The sequence below is a fragment of the Myxine glutinosa genome, chromosome 6 (genome assembly GCF_964187855.1).
Source record: "Myxine glutinosa chromosome 6, kmMyxGlut1.1, whole genome shotgun sequence".
Classification (NCBI taxonomy): Eukaryota; Metazoa; Chordata; class Myxini; order Myxiniformes; family Myxinidae; genus Myxine; species Myxine glutinosa.
In genome coordinates this window covers 82,947,273-82,966,993 of record NC_136266.1, presented here as the reverse complement: position 1 = coordinate 82,966,993, position 19,721 = coordinate 82,947,273, and the positions used below count along the sequence as shown (strand labels likewise).

The following is a 19,721-nucleotide window of genomic DNA, read 5'->3' as shown; positions in this document are numbered from 1 at the left end:
CAGCCTTCTTATACACACGTTGGCTCCAGACAATACTTGGCGCATAAATACTGAAGCATGGATAGGAGGGGTAAACGTACCCATTGTCTATTTGTGTTGCTGTAAATTCTGGCATGTCTGCATATATACAGTGCCTTCAAAAAGTATTCATACCCCAAGGCTTTTTCACATTTTGTTGTGTTACAGCCTGAATTTAAAACGGAATTTATTGCGATTTTTGTCACTGGTCTTCACATAATACCCCATAATGTCAAAGTGTAATATATTTTTAGAAATTTCTCCAAAATAATAAAATATGAAAAGCTGTAATGTCTTGAGTCAATAAGTATTCTACCCCTTTGCTATGACTCTCCAAATTGAGCTCAGTTGCATCCAATTTCATTTGATCATCCTTGTGATGTCTCTACAACTTGACTGGAGTCCACCTCTGACCAATTAAATTTATTGGACATGATTTAGAAATTAACACACCTTTCTTTTAAGGTCCCACACTTGACTGCATGTCAGAGCAGAATCTACACCATGAAGTCCAAGGAACTGTCCGTAGAACTCCAATATAGAATTTTGAGGAGGTACTATAGATCTGGGGAAGGGTACAAAACAATTTCCAGTGTTGAAAGTTGCCAAGACTGAAAAAATTGAAAGTTGCCAAAGTGAGCTCTACAATTTGGAAATGGAAAAATATGGATCTACTCAGACTCTTCCTAGACAAGAAGGACCTTGGTCAGGGAGGTGACGAAGAACACACTGACCACTCTGACAGAACTAAAGAGTTCCTTGGCTGGGATGGGAAAACCTGTGGGAAAGACAACAGTCAATACAGCACTTCACAAATCTCGCCTCTATTGGCGAGTGGCCAGACAGAAGCCACTCCTGAGAAGAAGGCACATGACAGCATGCCTGGAGTTTGCAACAAAAAAACAAAAACAAAAAAAACACATGAAAGACTCTGAGCATGAGGCAAACTAGATGGTATTCATGGAATACTTACCTCGTGCAGTCAACTTGGTGCGGCAGGCGGCAGCTTCTTCACTCTCTGCAGTCCTCGGTAAAATCACAAGATAGTCAAACACTTAAAACATGTCTTTCGATCCTGACAAATCTCACTCTCACTATGGGTTAATAATAATAAATTATTATTATTATTTTTTGTATACAAGATCGAGGCTCGTGAAAGAGCTAACATTAATCACACAAAGTCAAACCGACACATAAAACACAAAATAAGGGGAGCGGTAGACAAGATGGGGAGAGATGGGGAAGGACACAAACACAACATTTGAGATCAGGGACATCGAGAGAAATGTGGGAGGGAGAGGGCTTGGGGGGAGGTGGGAGAGATATAAAACATATGGACACTGCAAGGACTTCCAGGAAAGAAGTTGGAATTTCAAAAAAGTGTATCTGGGGTGAATTAGCGGGGGTATAAAAGAACTAGGTTTTGGATGGGGGAAGATAAGAGATGGTGGTGAACAGCTGTTTTAAAGACCTGGAGGGAGGAGTGGGATTGAAGGGAGTGGGGGAGTTTGTTCAAGAGGCAGGAGAAAAGGGGAATGAAAGAGTGAAGGTGAGCAGAGACCCTAGATTTTGGCAGTTTAACCGTAAGAGGGTTGCAGGCAGATCTTGTGCGACCTCCAGGAATATTTGGGGGATAGCCCATAGAGAGCTGGGGGAGCAAGGCCGGAGAGGAGTCATTAGAAGACAGAAAGACCACCAACCTGCCTGCGGTGAGGGAGTGAAAGGCCTTCGGAGTTAGCTTCATCGCAGGAGATTCCAATGATTCTGAAAGCTTTGGTTTCAACAGCGTGAAGCCGAGCTAGGTGTGAGGCAGGAGCACCGGCCCAGAGGGGGCAACAGTATTGTATTACATTGAGCTGCGGATGAAAGCCTTGTATGTGGTGAGGAGCTCAGTTGTGCCAAGGAAGGACTTTGCACGACGGAGGATGCCCAGTCGGCGACTGGCTTTGGAGGCCAGCTTGGAAATGTGGTTTTCCCAAGAAAGATCATGGCAGATGAGACCCAAAAGCCTGAGCGACAGAACTTCTTCGAGAGGATTGTTGAGAAAGTAGATGGGAGGGTTTTCCAGTCGGTCTTTTCGAAGAGACATTAGTAAGAGTGTGAGATTTGTCAGGATTGAAAGACATGTTCCACTTGTTTGACCAATCTGTGATTTTGTTCAGGTCTGCAGAGAGTGAGGAGGCTGAGACTGCTGATCTGAGGGATGAGGAATTTAGCAGCAGAGAGTGGAGTCATCAGCAAAGAGATAGAGAGGATTTTCCAAAGAGTCGGAGAGATCATTGATGAAGACCAGAAATAGCACAGGGCCCAGAACACTACCTTGGGGAACTCCAGCCAGAACAGGAAGGAGAGATGAGAGAAATCGATTCAGGGCCACACGATGACTACGACCAGAGAGGAAGTCCGCAAGCCATGCGTGGAGATTTCCATGGACACCATAGGAGGAGAGTTTGGTGAGCAGAGCTGGGTGCCAGACCGTATCGAAGGCACGTGATATGTAAAGGGAGACAGCTCTGATTTCCTGTTTTGCATTGAGGACCTCCATCCATGGTTGAGACAGCAGAAGCAACATGTCCAGAGTAGAATGACCTGGTCTGAATCCAAATTGATGATCAGAGATCAAGCCATTGGAGAAGAGGAAGGATTTGATATCCGAAGCAATGATGGATTCCATGACTTTGCTGATAAATTGGGAGCAGGCTGATTGGTCTGCAGATGCAAGGATCTCTTTTTGTACATTTTTTGTGTAAAGCGGTAATGTTTGCTGATTTCCAAGATGCTGGCAGATGACCTTGAGCAAAAGAGAGGGTAAAAAGAACAGAGAGAGGGTGAGATAGAGCGGCAGAGCAGGATTTTAGGACCCGTGGGCTGATGCCGTCTGGTCCAGTTGCAGAATCAGTCGAGGTTTGACAAAAACTTGTCCACCTTGTCAGGAGAGAAGGACACAGAGTCCAGGAGCAGTTGGGTTTGACTGGGTAAGGTGGGAACAGAGAGAGATGGGTTTGGGACACAAGATTTTTACGCAAACACAGAGTTGAGGCATTCGGCTTTGTCACGTGCAGTGTCAACTGTGTAGCCATTGGAGGTAAGGGAGGGGATGGAGGGGGATCAAACACCAGAAACAGATTTGACCAGACACCACCAGGATTTGGAGGAAGGAGACAGGTTTGAGAGTTCATTCTTGAGTGTGGAGAGAAAGTGTTTCCTGGCACTCCTGAGGGTAGACATACTTGTTCCGAGCTTGGTGGAAGGAACTGAGATTTCCTTCAGTTGGATTTGCCTTCCAAGAGGCAAAGGCAAGTTGTTTCAGGGCAACTGCCTCACCACAAGATTCAGTGTACCATGGACAGGAGGAAGGGTAAGACAAATGAAGACGAGATGGGATAAATCTGTGCATGAGAGAGAGCAGTTTGCTTTGGAAGAATTCCCAGGAAGAATTGATGTCAGAGGCAGTAGAGATGGGAGACCAGTCCAGATGATTGGTGGCTGCTTGCAGATTGTGCCAGTCAGCCTGAGTGAAATGCCAGACTCGGTGGTGCTGAGGAGGCTCTCTGAGAATGGCCAGAGAGATGTCCACTTTAACAAGCACATGATCAGAATAACCGATTGGAGCAGAAGAAGAGCAGCAGACATTTGCAGGGAAGTTTGTCATAACCAAGTCTAGAAGAGGAGATACTCCATTGACTGAGATCCGGGTCGGGAAATTGACAGATTGTGTCAGCCCCAATGAGTCGCATAAGTCCTTTGCTGAGGTGCCATGGCTGGTGAGAGATGAACCCACACCCAGCCAGCTGGCATGATGACAGTTGAAGTCGCCACATATGAGGAAGAGAGAGTTTGGATGAGTTGATAGAAGTTGGTCCATGTTGTCAGACAGCGAAATGTAAATGGAGTCATCACTGTTTGGAGGACGGTACAGAACACATATGAACAAAAGGTGGGAACAGAGAGGAAGCCGTAGCCAGAGGTACTCCTGGGTGTGGGGTGGAGAGAGGGCAGTGCAAGGAGAGTGAGGAAGAGAGTTTTTGATAAAGATAGCAACCCCACCACCAGGACGAGGCTCAGGTCTATCATACCGGAGGAGGGAGTAACCAGGAAGAGATATTAAGGAATCAGAGACATCTTGAAGGAGGAAAGTTTCTGTTAAGCAGATCAAGTCTGGATTGTCAGAAGCAACCTGAATGGAGAGATCAATCGGGTTTGAGTGAAGGCCCCGGATGTTTGAGGTCCATACCGTTAGTGAGGAGAGGGGGTGATCATCGGGTGCAGGACAGGGGAGGGGAGGGGTAGGGTCAGATGAAGGATGAGAGGGGGAGGTAGGGAGAGCAGTTGATTGTGTGTCAGAGATTACAGAAGAGTTACAAGAAAGAGAAGGATGAGGAGGATGAAAGGTTTGATGGTGATGGGATGAGGCACAGTGAGGGGTTGTTTGAGGGGAGGGGGCAGAGGAAAGTAGAAGGTTGGGGGAGGTGGAGGTATGAGATAGAAGGGAGACGAAGTGGGGAGGAGGCAGGTTTGAGGAGGAGGTGGGAGAATTGGAGAGGGATGGTAGGGTGGGGAGATTTGAAGGGGAGGGGCAAGGGGGGAGTTTAGGAGGGGAGGGGCAAGGGGGGAGTTTCAGAGGGGAGTGGCAAGGGAGGTGTTTCAGACGGGAGGGGCAAGGGGGGAGTTTAGGAGAGGAGGGGCAAGGGGGGAGTTTAGAAAGTGGACGATTCATGAAAGACGAACATTTATATCAAATTGAGTTTATTGTGATTTTCAAGTTCGCGATCCGTTTAAGAACGATGGAGGAGGGGTGGAATGAATGTGAATTTAGAGCATGTCGTGAGGAAGAATTATATGAGATTGAATTTTTTTTCAAGTGGAATGAATTGAAGAGGAAATTGAAAAGAGCGTTTTAAATAGGAAGAAAAACAGCGTGTTGTAATATACCACTGAATAAAACACTGCAGGGGAAAGTTTAAACATATTTAAACAGAACCGTGAAGAACAATCTTATATTCACAAAAATACATGGAGAGGGCCTACTAGAGGGACAACCACGAGTCACGTGAACAGGGCAAAAGGTGAAAGGCAAGGAGATAATGGGGACGGGGCGAGACCGCACGTGGACAGAAGCACACGATTAGACAACAGCACACGTGGAGAAAGGGAAATAAATGTTGTTTTTTTGGGGGGTTTTTTTTTGGGGGGGGGGGGGGTTTAAACGTTAGACAAAGAGTAGATGTTTGGGGGAGAAGGGAAAAATCTAAGAACCAAGCAAAAACAGCGAAGGAAGGAACTTAAGTGAACAAACTTCGACGGGGGAAGCCTCAGGCTACAAGGCCGCACACGCAGGGCAATCAAACGATTAATTTATGAAAGATTCACACCGAGAATCTTCCTCGGGACACACACACTATAGGTACACACACCGAAAGATAAATACAGTTTCGACAAAAATACAATTGTGAACAATTACTTAACTTCGAAAACGTGGAGAACGTGTACAGCTTCGAAAAACTGTGCCGTCGTCGGCAAGATCTCGCGAGATCGACTCTCCGAAAGCAACTCTCCGAAAGGTCCGTCTGGATAAACCCTCCCCCCACCCCCATCTACTTTCTCAACAATCCTCTTGAAGTTGTCACTCACACTTTTGGGTCTCACTATTTGCCATGGACTTTCTTGGGAAAACCACACTTCCATGCAGGCCTCCAAAGCCATTTGCCGTCTGAGCATCTTCTATCGTTCAAAGTCCTTCCGCGGCACACCTGATCACTTAACCACGTACAAAGCTTTCATCCACAGCTTGATGGAGTTGTGCTCTCCCCTCTGGGCTGGGGCTCCTTCCTCACATCTAGCTCTGCTTCACTCTGTGGAACCAAGGCCTTCAGGATCGTTGGTATCTCCCTAACTGAGGCTGAGACAGTCAATAGGTCTTTTACCACAGACAGGTTGGTGGTCTGTTTTCGACCTACTCCTCTCTGGCCTTGCACTCTCTGCTCTTTCTATGCTCTGTGTCACGCCCTCCCCCACCCCCCCAATATTTCTGCAGGTCACCAAGGTCTGCCAGCCACCCCCTTCCAGGGAAGCTGGCAAAATAAAAAATCACTGCTCAAACCATGATCTTTTCCACCCTCGTTAATCCATCCCAAACACACCTCCTTCAAATTCCCTGTTTTCTTTCCTGAAAGTCCCTGTCGTCTCCATCTTCTTTTACTCATTTACCCTGCCCCAGTTCTCTCCCTTGCACAGATCTCCTGATGTCCCTGTTCCTTACTGTTGTTGTGCTTCCCTCTCTCACCTCTCTTGTCCCCTGCTCCCTTTGCTATGTGTTCTGTGTGCTAGCTCTCATTTGAGCTTTCTCAGTACACAAAAAACTAAATAAAATGGTAAAAGAGGCATAAAAAATGGTAAAACGCACAGGCCAGAAAGCCCAGAGTTACGTACTGCCTCAAAGCACCAATGCGAGTGCACCAGTTACCCCGAGGGGATTACGGTAGAAAAGATTTGCAGACAGTAATATGTCACGTCTGTCACAATACAGGTGAAAGCAACATATGACATGAGGCAGAAGGTGATTTAATAAACAATATTTATTAATCCCCACTGTCTATCTTTCAAATACTTACTCTAATTAATACTGATGAAAAGAAACATTCAATGATTAAAATCCCCCAGAGTATAAAACACTCATTTCACAGATTTGTATGCAGTCAAGCATTGATTCAAACTTTCATGGCCAGACGGAAGCCAAACAGTTAAATCTTGGTTTCATCAGACCACAGAATCTTGATTCTCACAGTCTGAGAGTCGTTTAGGTGCTTTTTTGCAAACTCCAAGCGGGCTTTCATGTGTCTTTCACTGAGGAGAGGCTTCCGTCTGGCCACTCTGCCATTAAGCCCAGATCGGTGGAGTGTTGCAGTGATGGTTGTCCTTCTGGAAGTTTCTCCCATCTCCACACAGGATTTCTGGAACTCAGCCAGAGTGACCATCGGGTTCTTGGTCACCTCTCTTACCAAGGCCCTTCTCCCCCGATTGCTCAGTTTGGCCGGGCGGCCAGCTCTAGGAAGAGTCCTGGTAGTTCCAAACTTCTTCTATTTAAGAATTATGGAGGCCACTGTGCTATTGGGAACCTTCAATGCAGCAGAGATTTTTTTGTAGGCTTCCCCAGATCTGTGCCTCGACACAATCCTGTCTCTGAGCTATGCAGGCAGTTCCTTCGACCTCATGGCTTGGTTTTTGTTCTGATATGCATTGTCAGCTGTGAGACCTTATATAGACAGGTGTGTGCCTTTCCAAATCATGTCCAATCAATTGAATTTACCACAGGTGGACTCCAATCAAGTTGCAGAAACATCTCAAAGATGATCAAGAGAAATGGGAGGCACCTGAGCTAAATTTCAAGTGTCATAGCAAAGGGTATGAATACTTTTGTCAATGTGATATTTCAGTTTTTTCTTTTAACCCTTTGAGTACGGATGACATCCAGTGCCGCAACCCGTGAAAAAGTTTTGTGTTCAGATGACGTTACTACACGTCATCGATTATACCTATAAATAGATCGTCAGTACGTGGTTGCATTCCCGTAATGCCAAATTAATCCCGTACCGGGGGTATTTTTATCAAAAAAAAAATCCCGTACTCAAAGGGTTAATAAATTTGCAAAGCTTTCTAAAATCCTGTTTTCTCTTTGTCATTATGGGGTATTGAGTGTAGATTGATGAGGGAAAAAATGAATTTAAATGATTTCAGCATAAGGCTGCAACATAACAAAATGTGAAAAAAGTGAAGGGGTCTGAATACTTTCTGAATGCACTGTACCATGAACCAGCCTTGTTGATCAGCGCTAGATTCACACCTTAGATGTGATCGGTGCAGCATTTTGTTTTTTGAGATTAAGGTTGGTTGCATAAAAGGTCACGGTCAAGGTTGCATAAAATCATCAATTGTCATCCAATTGACTTGACATTTGAGCAGGGTTTGCCCTATTGGCTCACTAAGGCCTACGGCTTTTGAAGTGAAAAGGTCATGGTAGCCAAAAATCGTCTTCTGTTTTTGTCATGTTTAGCATGCGAATGAAGAAGTCCAAATACAAAGCAGAGCAGATGGGCTTTGCATTTTCAGATGCTTTCTCGTTGTTGTTTTTGGTAGTCTTTGGCTTCACTTTGTGTAACTGCCCGAATAAATACACCATAATTGTAAAATTTGTGGAGGAACGTAGATTAGATTTTTTTTTTTTTGTATGGGGATCATTACTTTTGTTGTGGCCAGTTAAATATAATGACTTCCGTTGTGCTTGACTGCAATCTGCCATATTGAAGAGTTCTACTTTTGTTTTGTGTTTGACTTTGGGGGAATTCTTCCCCTCTGGGGAGATTTTGAAAAGGTTTTGTTATTCTACGTATGCATCATAATAATTTTTGCATCTGCTGTGTTGTCCGAGGCATTGTGTCAGACAATGGTTGATTAAGTGTTTTTTCATTTGTGCACTGCAGCCTTCCTTTTTATTTTCAGTAGAATATAAGACCCGTCGTTTCACTAATGGGAACACCAATCTTTGCTGTGATGGCTAATCTATTGGGCAAGAAAAAAAAGGATTCCTGGGAGATCGCGCCCTCTGTGCGGGGATAACCAGCGTCGCAATTTAGGGTTTGCAGTTTTTTCACGTGTGTCCATGTACCCATGCACAAACCCTCCTTCTTTTTGCATCACAAACATTCCTGGGAGTTTCCTGAATCCACTGTCGTTTGTTTCATTGAAATCTGGTATCTCGTTGTAGCATGGCAAACAGACAGACATTTGTACAGCAGAAATTGACAATGACTGACATTTTTGATAACCATATTTGGGTATTAAACACCTTATTAGGAGTTGAAATGGCCACAACAAAAATTATCAAAAATTCACTTGTGGGGAAATTTCAAAATGGCCACCAATGGGGCTTCATAATTATTAACTTCTGTTAAGTAAACACTTTCTATGTACTAATTTTTCAATGAAATTAGAGGCAAACACAAACATACAATATATTGTGTCCCTGTACCAAGTTTGTGGCTAATATATGCTTGAATTAGAAAGTTGTATTTAAAAAAAGTTGTGCTGAATTTTGCAACAAGTACGTGCCGTCCAAATCCTAACTTATCTATGAATTTCTCATAATGGTGGAGATTGAAGTCAAATGTATGGGTCATTCTCATTAATGTTTCACCTTCAAGGCATGCACACCCTGAGTTATATAAGGAATATAATGAGTATTATAATCTATAGCTCACCCTGAATTATAATACATATACCTACTGTATTTATAAACTTAAAGCAATGATAACATATTACATAAAGTGTATAGTTGTCTACTTTTCAAACTCCAGGCCCACGATAATGTTTTAATATAACATTAACCGGTACAACATTGACAGATTGAAGACAAAGTCGTCCTCAAAAAGGTTGCATCCAATTTTACGCACGCAATAGTACATCACACCTCTAAATGAACTAATGCATACCCCTCAAAATAATGCATTATGTCAGAAGCATGATAAGTGTACACTATCCTGTGCATGTGCCCTGTGATTTTCAGTCATATTTTTCATATTCATGAAACATTTTAAAATGTTCTGCTTCATCCATTTCGATGATATCAATTGTGTGTGAACTGTTTCCACATTGTGCACCACACTTGCAATGAACACTACGAGCAAGGCCTTTCTTGGCATGGCTACATAAAGTACATACGTGTTGTTTGCTCCTACAAGAGCATCTTATATCAATCAGCAGTTCTGAAGGTGCTGATGCCTTGTCGGTGATGACAGGTACAATTGCACCCACCAGCCTCTACTTTGTATCCATGTTCCTCCTTAGTTAGCACAGTTTTTAGTTGATGCCATATACTGACTTGGTGATGCACTCGAAGGCTATAATAAAAACAATTTGTAGATAAAATATATCTTCTATCTATATATATTGTTGCGGATATGGGATTTGGCCTCTATCCATATCCGCTTGTAAATATTCCCCTATTTCCCCAATACTCCCCAACTATCCCCAATCCCCCATTCCCTAGTCCCATTGCCTGTAAATAACACTCTGTAGAACCGACCTTCCCCTTTTTCCCCCATTAAATGTCGTGCCCAGGTCCACCGCATCTCACGTAGACAACTTTCGGGCATCTTGCTAGTTATTCTTAGTCTATGTCAGTTAAGGACTCGTTTCCATTAATTCTGACTCTTCGTTGCACCAGAATGTGATTATATGGCACCAGTAGTGAGTTTAGGACCTTCCCATACCTCCTCCCATCTTCTTCCCCAAACAACAACTACAACAACTACAACAACGGCGCGCGCGGGGAGTGTGCGTCCTCACTCCGGCTCGGTTAGCCGCCATTACCCATGTGCGCCGACGGGGTTACCACGAAGGGGCTGCCTGTCGGCCCCTCGTCAAGGGCGGAGCCGGTAACCCCCCGCACCCAATGAGAAGCAACGGGCCGATTCCATCTGGGGCGGAGCTAACGAGCCGAGGGCGTGTCACTCCCCGCCGGAGATACGCAGCGACTTACCGGATGTGAAGTCAGATGCGCCTGAACTACGGAGAGCAAAGGACGCCACCCCCAGCGCGACGATACCTCCCCGCATCTTTGGACCGGACCGGGTCGATTCTGTCCTTGAGCCAAGAGTGCACCTTGAGCCATCGACTGCCCGCTTTCCTTGCCATCAATCCCCGTGTGAGTCAGTTTTGTCCTGTTTATCTGTGGTCTGTCGGGAATAAGATAAGTGTGTCTAAGTGCCTATCTTTCTATGCTGTCCCTCTCATTCCTGTAATCTAACCTTCCGCCATATTATAACCTCCTCCGGAGGTCTTGAGAACCGTATCCCTGGTGTCGTGTCATTTTAATCCCAGCCGTTGTGTCCTTTTCCTTCATTGATCTAGCGTAGCGCGGCTCGGCCAAGGTTCGAGTATAATCGGGTAACTTGTGCGGACACGGCGGCCATTCCGCTCGGCCCACCATAACATCAAAGTCGTGTCTGTAACAATATATATAAAAGAAAGTTTTTGTTTGTTTGTTTGTCTGCACGCGCTAATCTCCTGAATGGCGAAATGTAGGAAGAAACCTCTAAAACAAAAAATGTCGGGACGGGCCCCCGGAAGGTTATAGGCTCGGGGGTGAGGCCGGTTGAGGCCACCTCGCCTGGGCTGGGCCCATTTCGCAATTAAAAGCTGAACTGAATTATAGTAGTCGATCTTCTACGGCCGCGGGTAAAAGCTGAATTATAGTAGTAAATTCATTCAAAAAGAACCCGGGCAATGCCGGGTGCATTCGGCTAGTTTTAAATAAAATACTGACATTTTTCGAAGAAATATGTTCCAGTAATGAGTAACAGTTATTTCGTTTATTATTTTATATTTATCAGAAAGTATTCCCATTTTATATGAGTATTTGTGAATCATTATCATCTAAAACTGGAAAACGCATTTTTTAGTTTTGTAGCAGGTCATATACTTGGTGACAGAATAAAAACAGGGTTCCCCATGTGTGAATTTGATTATTTTTTTTCTGCAGATACAGGACAATCATAGCAAACATATAACACCAAAAAATGGTTATTATCGAAAATGCCCAGGTGGGCTATTTTCATGTCAATTTCTACTGTAGTAGAGACAGCCACGGCTCCTTTTATAACACCAGTGGGCTCGTTGGTCCATTGTACCAAATTTTCATTGGTCTTCTCGGCCATGTAGCATACCTGCCGCTGTACTGCTTGAGCATTAGCTTTCCTTTCACCAAGCCCACATGAGTTTGGGCCAGTGTGGGGAGTTTACGTTCGTTATTATTATTGCCAATTGATACTACTATTTATTGTTGTTTCTAATATTATTTCTATTAATTAATACTAGTGCGTGCCCGTACGTGCGGGGAGGTAAGTACGTGGACATACGTACGTTGACGGACGTACCAAAAATAAGGCCTCACTGTCCGGAAGTTCGCATATCGCAGTTACAATTAATCGCAAATTAGTTTTAATGTCCAATTCTTCAATTTTTCAAACCGCGAGGCAGAAACAACAAACACGTGGTTCCTTCGCTGTAGCTTGACCGTACGTGCAAAGAAAAATTAAAACTTTCATCGTTCCTTCGGTCTTCGCTCTCTTCCTTCGCCGTTCCTTCGCTCTCGTCCTTCGCTGTTCCTTCGTTCACGTACAAAACGTATGTGTTTGCTAAATAAATGGCCATAACTTGGTAACCACTTGTCAGATTAATAGCAAACCTTGAAAAGGCACATCCTCAGGTCCCCAGCAATATACCTGGCAAGTTTCACTTAGATCGGACCAGTGGTTGTCGAGAAACAGCGGTCACAGACATACACACAGACACACAGAGATTGCTTGCATTATAGAGAGATATGCTTTGGAAAATGGCATCATTATTTTTGTTATTTATTTTGGAATTGGAATGCCATGCACTGGAAGGACCTATTGAGCTGCTCTATACACCTTAACATGGCACGCGTTTAGAAACGTGGGAATTCTTCCAGATGATTTGTACTTAATTGTCCTAATCAACTCGGGAGATTATGAGGTTCATTTTGTTGTATCACATTCCACCTCAGAAAGCTCCAGTAGAACTCCACCCAAAAAAATCAACACACACACATCTTGTCCATTTGGAGTATTTTATTTTCTTGTCATTGGCCTATCATAACCTTTGACATTGTCTACAAAACTCAAAAGAATTTACTTCTCTCTCTCGTTATCAAAACGTGCTGCATTAAAATCCTTGGGATGTACAAATAAAAATGAACTCGTGATCGGAGAATTAAAACTATTATTTTGCATTTTTGTGCCACCTGTAGGGTACAGGTGAAGCGATAGGAAAGGCTGCAGGAGAAGCACTCCAAGTTCCTCTCACAGCTGTCTATACAGAGGCAATATCTTCCACTCTCATCCCAGCTGTGGAACGTACCTGTCAAGTCATGTTCCAGCAGTTGGACGCGACTTTTCAACAAGGAACGGCTGATTGTGAGTCCTGTGGACGAATGATGACCGAGTTAAAATGGCCGTCTTTGTGTTTGCTTAACAGACCTTTGAGGTGATGTTCATTGGATTATTTTTTTTGACTTGTGCATTATAGTTGTGGCTGGTATATACACTTTTGAGAGAGAAGACTGTGATGAAAATGACTTTGGCTTTCAGATAAACTGCAGTTGGAAAGTGTGCTCCTTCAACGACGTCAGAGAGAGGACGACTCTCTCGAGGGTACTGCAGCACAGATCGCGAAGGCAACGGCCGGTCTGAAGGCGGCAACAGGACAGCTCACATCAAACCTTGTCAGTGCACTGCAGGCTGAAGTGCAGACTCAAATGAGGGATATCGTGGCAAGGTAAAGGGGGTGGAAATTGTCATTGTTTTTGGCATGTTATTTGCTTTGCTTCTGCAATATAATTTTTGTTCAAACTCGATCTGAAGCCTACAGGAGGCGGTTTGTGGCAAGGTACGCTCTGCGGTGCGTGAGCAACTCGAAGAGGGTTTGAAAGAACAACAGCAGTTTGTCGCCAACTCGATTGTTCACGCTGTCCGCTCTGCGGCTGGTACACCCGTCCCCAGCTCGCAGCCCGTTCAAGACATTCAAGTGCAGCAGGCTCAGCTGCTGCATCTATTGCACCAGGGTCGGATCAATCAGGCATTCCAGCAGGTAACAATCGTACTTTATTTGATTTGATGATGTTTTTTAGTTTATTGCCAGGAATGTACCTTTTGAAATATGGGTGGGCTGCCCCTCGTGTGGTGTGTTGGCAGGGAGTGAGCTTTTGTTTTGCTTCCATTGTGAAATATAAATTAAATATCTGTTGGTTTGTGAGTCGGGGTTCCTTGTGATGCAGTTGGGGCGAGTCCATTTGATGTAGAAGAATACTTTCTTTTTTTTGTGTTGTTACGTATTTTGCACAGGTGGCATCAAGGTCTATCCTTAATTCTGCTTAGCTCAGTTTGGATCTGGTGTTGTCTTATGTTGCTGAGTGTGCATCAGCCTGGATTTGAAAGGTTTTGCAAATGTGATCAAGGTTTTATTTTTATGCAGACAAGTTATTTCCAAAATATTCAAACTATGTGATGACTGGCATTAAAGGTTTTCGTACACACCGGCCTTTTGTATATGAAAGTACGTGTACATTTATATTACACGAGAGGTTCAAATAATTTTTGGAAGTCCATTTGGATGCATTTTGCAAGTTCTCTGTCTGAACTCAGTCCAGCGGAATGAAATATCTGCCTGCAGATGCATCCACAGGTCGTCAAATAATTATTTAATGTATTGTATGTGAAAGAGCTTCATGATGTGCTCTATGTTTCCAGGCAGTTGCTCAAATTTTTGTAGAAGACAAAGATGTCATTTGAAAAGCACTGTGCAGGCACATTTAACCCTTTGAGTACGGGATTTATTTTTTTTGATAAAAATACCCCCGGTACGGGATTAATTTGGCATTTTGGTACGGGAATGCAACCACGTACTGACGATCTATTTATAGGTATAGTCGATGACGTGTAGTAACGTCATCCGGACACAAAACTTTTTCGCGGGTTGTGGCACTGGACGTCATCTGCACTCAAAGGGTTGAGGAGAGAAATGTTTGCAGTATTTTGGGATATCGCTTTGAGTTGCTCAATATGAAGGTGTCAAATTACCTCACTGCTCTGACTGAATGATTGGAAGAGTTTTGACTACAGTGCTAATTATGATCTTCTCTGCAGTAAATCGGTTCTACCAAAGCGATTTCTTGGCTAGGTTTACAGTACAGGATGGGTCACCACTACCGCCCAATACAGGATACTGGACCGAGACAGCAGGAATTTGGAATTTTTTATGGTGCCAGTGATAGCTTGCCTACTCTTCGTGACACACACCATGGGATCATCAACTTCTGCAAACTAATACCGGCAGACGGGACGCACAGTTTAACGTCCATCTGGGGGACAACAGATGCATCGATGCCTCTCCATGTCTGTGAAACACCAGGGTTAGAGTTTATAGCTGGGCTGAGATTCAAATCCAGGTTATTTTATTTATAATACAGAGCAACATTGAGCATTTATCATCACACCCAGGAAAGTTGCTAAGATTTTATTCAAGGGCTTGAAATTTCAAAGTCTACTAGACCAGATAGAATCCATGCAATTGCTTTGAAGATGTGTTCACCTGAACTGTCTTCTGTTCTCTCAAAATTGTATTGCTTGTGTCTGTCTTTCCACTTAGTTGGAAGCAGGCTTCTATAGTCCCTGCCTTTAAAGGCTCTGGTGAGAAATCTGATCCTTCTAATGATCAGCCTGTTAGCCTTCCACCCATTATAAGCAAAGTGTTTGAATCCTTGATCAAATAAATGACAGACAACTCATGACTCGTCTGGAAACCCACAACCTCCTAACTGATGGCCACTGTGGCTAAGTTGTCACATTTTTACCTGACATGATCTCTGACCTTTGACCTCAGGACCCCAAAAAATCTAATCGATTAAGCTTTGCATCATTATACAGTCACGTGAAAAAGTAAGTACACTCCATGTAAAGTTTTGACTTTTTCAACATATTTCAACATACAGCTATTTGATCTTCATTTCAACAATATTGATAGATAAAGGTGATATTGTAGGAGCTGTGCTCCCACGTAATCGGAAGAATGGACGCGACAAAAAGCTGGAATTCGTCCGAGTTTCTTTATTGAAACAAAACAACTCGGGTACTCTGAAAAGCCCGTTTATCGGGCAGCAATATATATACACATTATCCCGGAGCGTTTGCCCGGGAAAGGCGAGAGGGGGCGTGGCCGGGCGTCCCGGACGCGGCCTGGCAAGTCGAGAGCGGGCATGGCCGGGCGTGCCCGGGCATGCCCGGGCGTCCCGGACGAGGCCTGGCAAGTTGAGAGCGGGCCTGCCCGGGCGTCCTGGACGAGCCCGGCATGGTGATCGCTCCGCGTCCTTGGTAGGTGCAAGGCGATTGTGTAAACCCAGCGGTAGCCGCTACAATATAATATAACAAATATCATGAAACATTTACATTTTGTAGTCCATTGTATAATTTAAATAAACATAAATGCAAATTTTGCATGTGGAAAAAGTAAGTACACCCCTACATTTATCACTACTTCAAATACCTAAAATTAGAATCAGGTGCACCAGCTCAGGTGCAAATAATTAGAACATCGTTAGAGAGGATCTCAGAGGAACCTGTCTTATTTAAACCTCAGACATTTCGTTTGGTTTGCTCGTTGTTGTTGAAGTGTGCGGTGTCACCATGCCTAGATCAAAAGAGCTCTCTGAGGCCTTCAGAAAGAAGGTTATAGATGCCTACGAGTCTGGGAAGGGATTTTAAAAGATCTCCAAACAATTTGAAATCAATCATTCGACTGTCCGGAAGATCATCTACAAGTGGAGAAGATTCCAATCAACTGCCAACTTGTTCAGGCCAGGCCGCTCCAGCAAGTTCAGCCCGAGAGCAGACCGCAAGATGCTGAAAGAAGTCTCTAAGAACCCCAGAATGTCATCACGGGACCTACACGTAGCTCTTGCCACTCTTGATGTCAAAGTGCACGAGTCTACCATTAGAAAGAGGCTGCCAAATTTGATCTACATGGGAGGTGTGCCAGGAGGAAACCTTTGCTGTCCAGAAAGAACATCAGGGCAAGACTAAAGTTTGCCAATGAACACCTAGGCAAAGACCAGCACTTCTGGAACAATGTGCTCTGGACAGATGAGTCAAAGGTCGAGCTATTTGGCCACAGTACCAGAAGACATGTTTGGTGAAAACCAAAGACAGCATTTGACCACAAGAACCTGATACCAACTGTAAAGCATGGTGGTGGAAATATGGTTTGGGGCAGCTCACCATCATATAATCCACTATGAATTCTTCATTGTACCAGAGGGTGCTTGAGGATAATGTGAGGCTATCTGTCGGAAAGTTGAAGCTCAACCGAAGGTGGACCTTGCAACATGACAATGACCCTAAACATACAGGTAAATCCACCAAGGAATGGCTGAAAAGAAAGAAATGAAGGGTTCTGGAATGGCCAAGGCAAAGCCCGGATCTAAATCCCATCGAGATGTTGTGGGGGATTTGAAATGAGCTGTGCATGCTGTGCAACAATTTTTTGTTGAATAAATTATTGCAAAGTCAATTTTTCATTGTTTTTTGTTCAATTAGATCACCTTTTTCTATAGATAGTTTAAATGAAGATCAAATATTGATATGTCCACATATGTTAAAAAGATTTAAAAAACATTTCATGGGGTGTACTTACTTTTTCCACATGCGAAATTTGCATTTATGTTTATTTAAATTATACAATGGACTACAAAATGTAAATGTTTCATGATATTTGTTATATTATATCACCTTTATCTATCAATGTTGTTGAAATGAAGATCAAATGGCTGTATGTTGAAATATGATGAAAAAGTCAAAACTTTACTTGGGGTGTACTTACTTTTTCACATGACTGTACATACCTGTACCAAGTTTGAATCATATCACATCAGCCGTTCGCAGGTTATAGACACATTACAGCCATTGACTTTTGACCTCTTGACCCTAAAATCTAATCATTTCATCTTTACATCATTACACATACCTGCACCAAGTTTGACTAAGATCCCTTCAGCTGTTCTCAAGTTATTGTGGCAACGAAAACCTATTACGGGCGGGCGGACGGACAAACTGAAAACAATGCCTCCGGCGACTTCGTCAACGGAGTCATAAAAACGCTAAACAAAAAGAAAGGAAAAAAATAAATAAATAAAAAGAAGTGATACAAATTTTTTTTTTTTTTTTTTAAACAGGATCGAGGCTCGTGAAAGAGCGAACATTAATCACACTTAAAGTCAAACCGACACATAAAACATAATAAGGGGAGCGGTAGACGAGATGGGGAGAGAGGGGGAAGGACACAAACAACATTTGAGAGCACAGGGATTTCGAGAGATCTGTGGGATGGAGAGGGCTTGGGGGAGGGGGGGGTGGGAGAGGTATAAAATGTGTGGACACTGCAAGGACTTCCAGGAAAAAAGTTGGAATCTCAAAAAAGTGGATCGAGGGTGAATTAGTGGGGGTAGAAAAGATCAAGGTTTTGGATGGGGGAAGATAAGAGATGGTGGTGAACAGCTGTTTTGAATACCTGGAGGGAGGGGTGGAATTGAAGGGAGTGGGGGAGTTTGTTCCAGAGGTGGGAGAAAAGAGGAATGAAAAAGAGTGAAGGTGAGCAGGGAGCCTAGATTTTGGCAGTTTAACCATAAGAGGGTTGCTGGCACATCTTGTGCAACCTGTAGGAATATTTGGGGGACAGAGCCCAGAGAGAGCTGGAGGCGCAAGGCCGGAGAGGAGTCGGTAGAAGACAAAGACCACCAACCTGCCTGTGGTGAGTAAGTGAAAGGCCATCGGAGGTAGCTTCATCGCGGGAGATTCCAATGATTCTGAACGCTTTGGTTTCAACAGCGTGAAGACGAGCGAGGTGTGAGGCAGGAGCACCAGCCCAGAGGGGAGAGCAGTATTCCATTGAGCTGCGGATGAAAGCCTTGTATGTGGTGAGGAGCTCAGGTGTACCAAGGAAGGACTTCGCACGACGGAGGATGCCCAGTCGGCGACTGGCTTTGGAGGCCAGCTTGGAAATGTGGTTTTCCCAGGAAAGATCATGGCAGATAGTGAGACCCAAAAGCTTGACCGACAGAACTTCTTGGAGAGGATTGTTGAGAAAGTAGATGGGAGGGTTGTCCAGTGGTCTTTTCGGAGAGACATAGTAAGAGTGTGAGATTTGTCGGGATTGAAAGACATGTTCCACTTGTTTGACCGGTATGTGATTTTGTCCAGGTCTGCAGAGAGTGAGGAGGCTGCAGCCTGCCGATCTGGGGTATGTGGAATGGAGCGGCAGAGAGTGGAGTCATCAGCAAAGAGATAGAGAGGATTTTCCAGAGAGTCAGAGAGATCATTGATCAAGACCAGAAAAAGCACAGGGCCCAGAACACTGCCTTGGGGGAACTCCAGCCTGAACAGGAAGGGGAGATGAAAGAAATCCATTCAGGGCCACACGTTGACTACGACCAGAGAGGAAGTCCGCAAGGGCATATTTATTTATAAAATGAAGTAAAGTTACAAGTGATGGATGCTTCAATAATGCATCACTTGTAACTTTACTTCCTTGTAACAATGAATAAATTTAATAACACAAAATTACAAAGAGGGATGAAAATTGATGCAAAATACACAGTTTTGAGGGGACAATTTTGTCAGCTTTGTTCTTTTAAGGATTGTATGTGGTGTTGACCTTTACAAGGGTGCAGAGGAGTAACCTGGAAGTTGCAGTACTTGTTTCAGGTTAAAATGTTATTGTATGTTTTGTGGTGATTGCTTAATTTAAGGGATTAAGATTGTAACAAAAACCTTACAAAAAGGCACGGAGGGGATAGGGTGGACAGGGGAATTGTCAGGAACAGGCTGAAGGTTGTGGGAGTTCAAGTGTATTTCGTTGTCGCTTGGGAAACTGTTGTACCCTCAATGAGCAAGTCGTGCAGAAAATGACTCGAGGTACGAGATTTTTCATGTTGGGGGCAGAGTATGCGAGTTGCTTGTGTAGGGTGGGCCAATAGTCACTGAAGGTTTTCTTTTTTTAATTTAATTTTATTTAATTTTTTTTTTTTTTACAGATAAAGAAAATCAGGGAGATACATTATGAAGAAATATACCAATGAC

The 19,721-nt window shown here is 43.9% G+C and overlaps 1 protein-coding gene across 4 annotated transcripts in view; it reads left to right on the top strand.

The window, feature by feature from the left end:
• EDC4 (enhancer of mRNA decapping 4) overlaps window positions 1-19,721 on the top strand; it is a 143,622-nt gene that overhangs the window by 120,567 nt on the left and 3,334 nt on the right. For all 4 annotated transcript variants that reach the window (XM_068120489.2, XM_068120487.2, XM_068120488.2 and 1 more), the window contains 3 exons: window positions 12,845-13,010; window positions 13,185-13,371; window positions 13,458-13,683. In XM_068120489.2, the coding sequence (XP_067976590.1) occupies window positions 12,845-13,010; window positions 13,185-13,371; window positions 13,458-13,683 (579 nt within the window). The remainder of the gene's footprint in view (window positions 1-12,844; window positions 13,011-13,184; window positions 13,372-13,457; window positions 13,684-19,721) is intronic.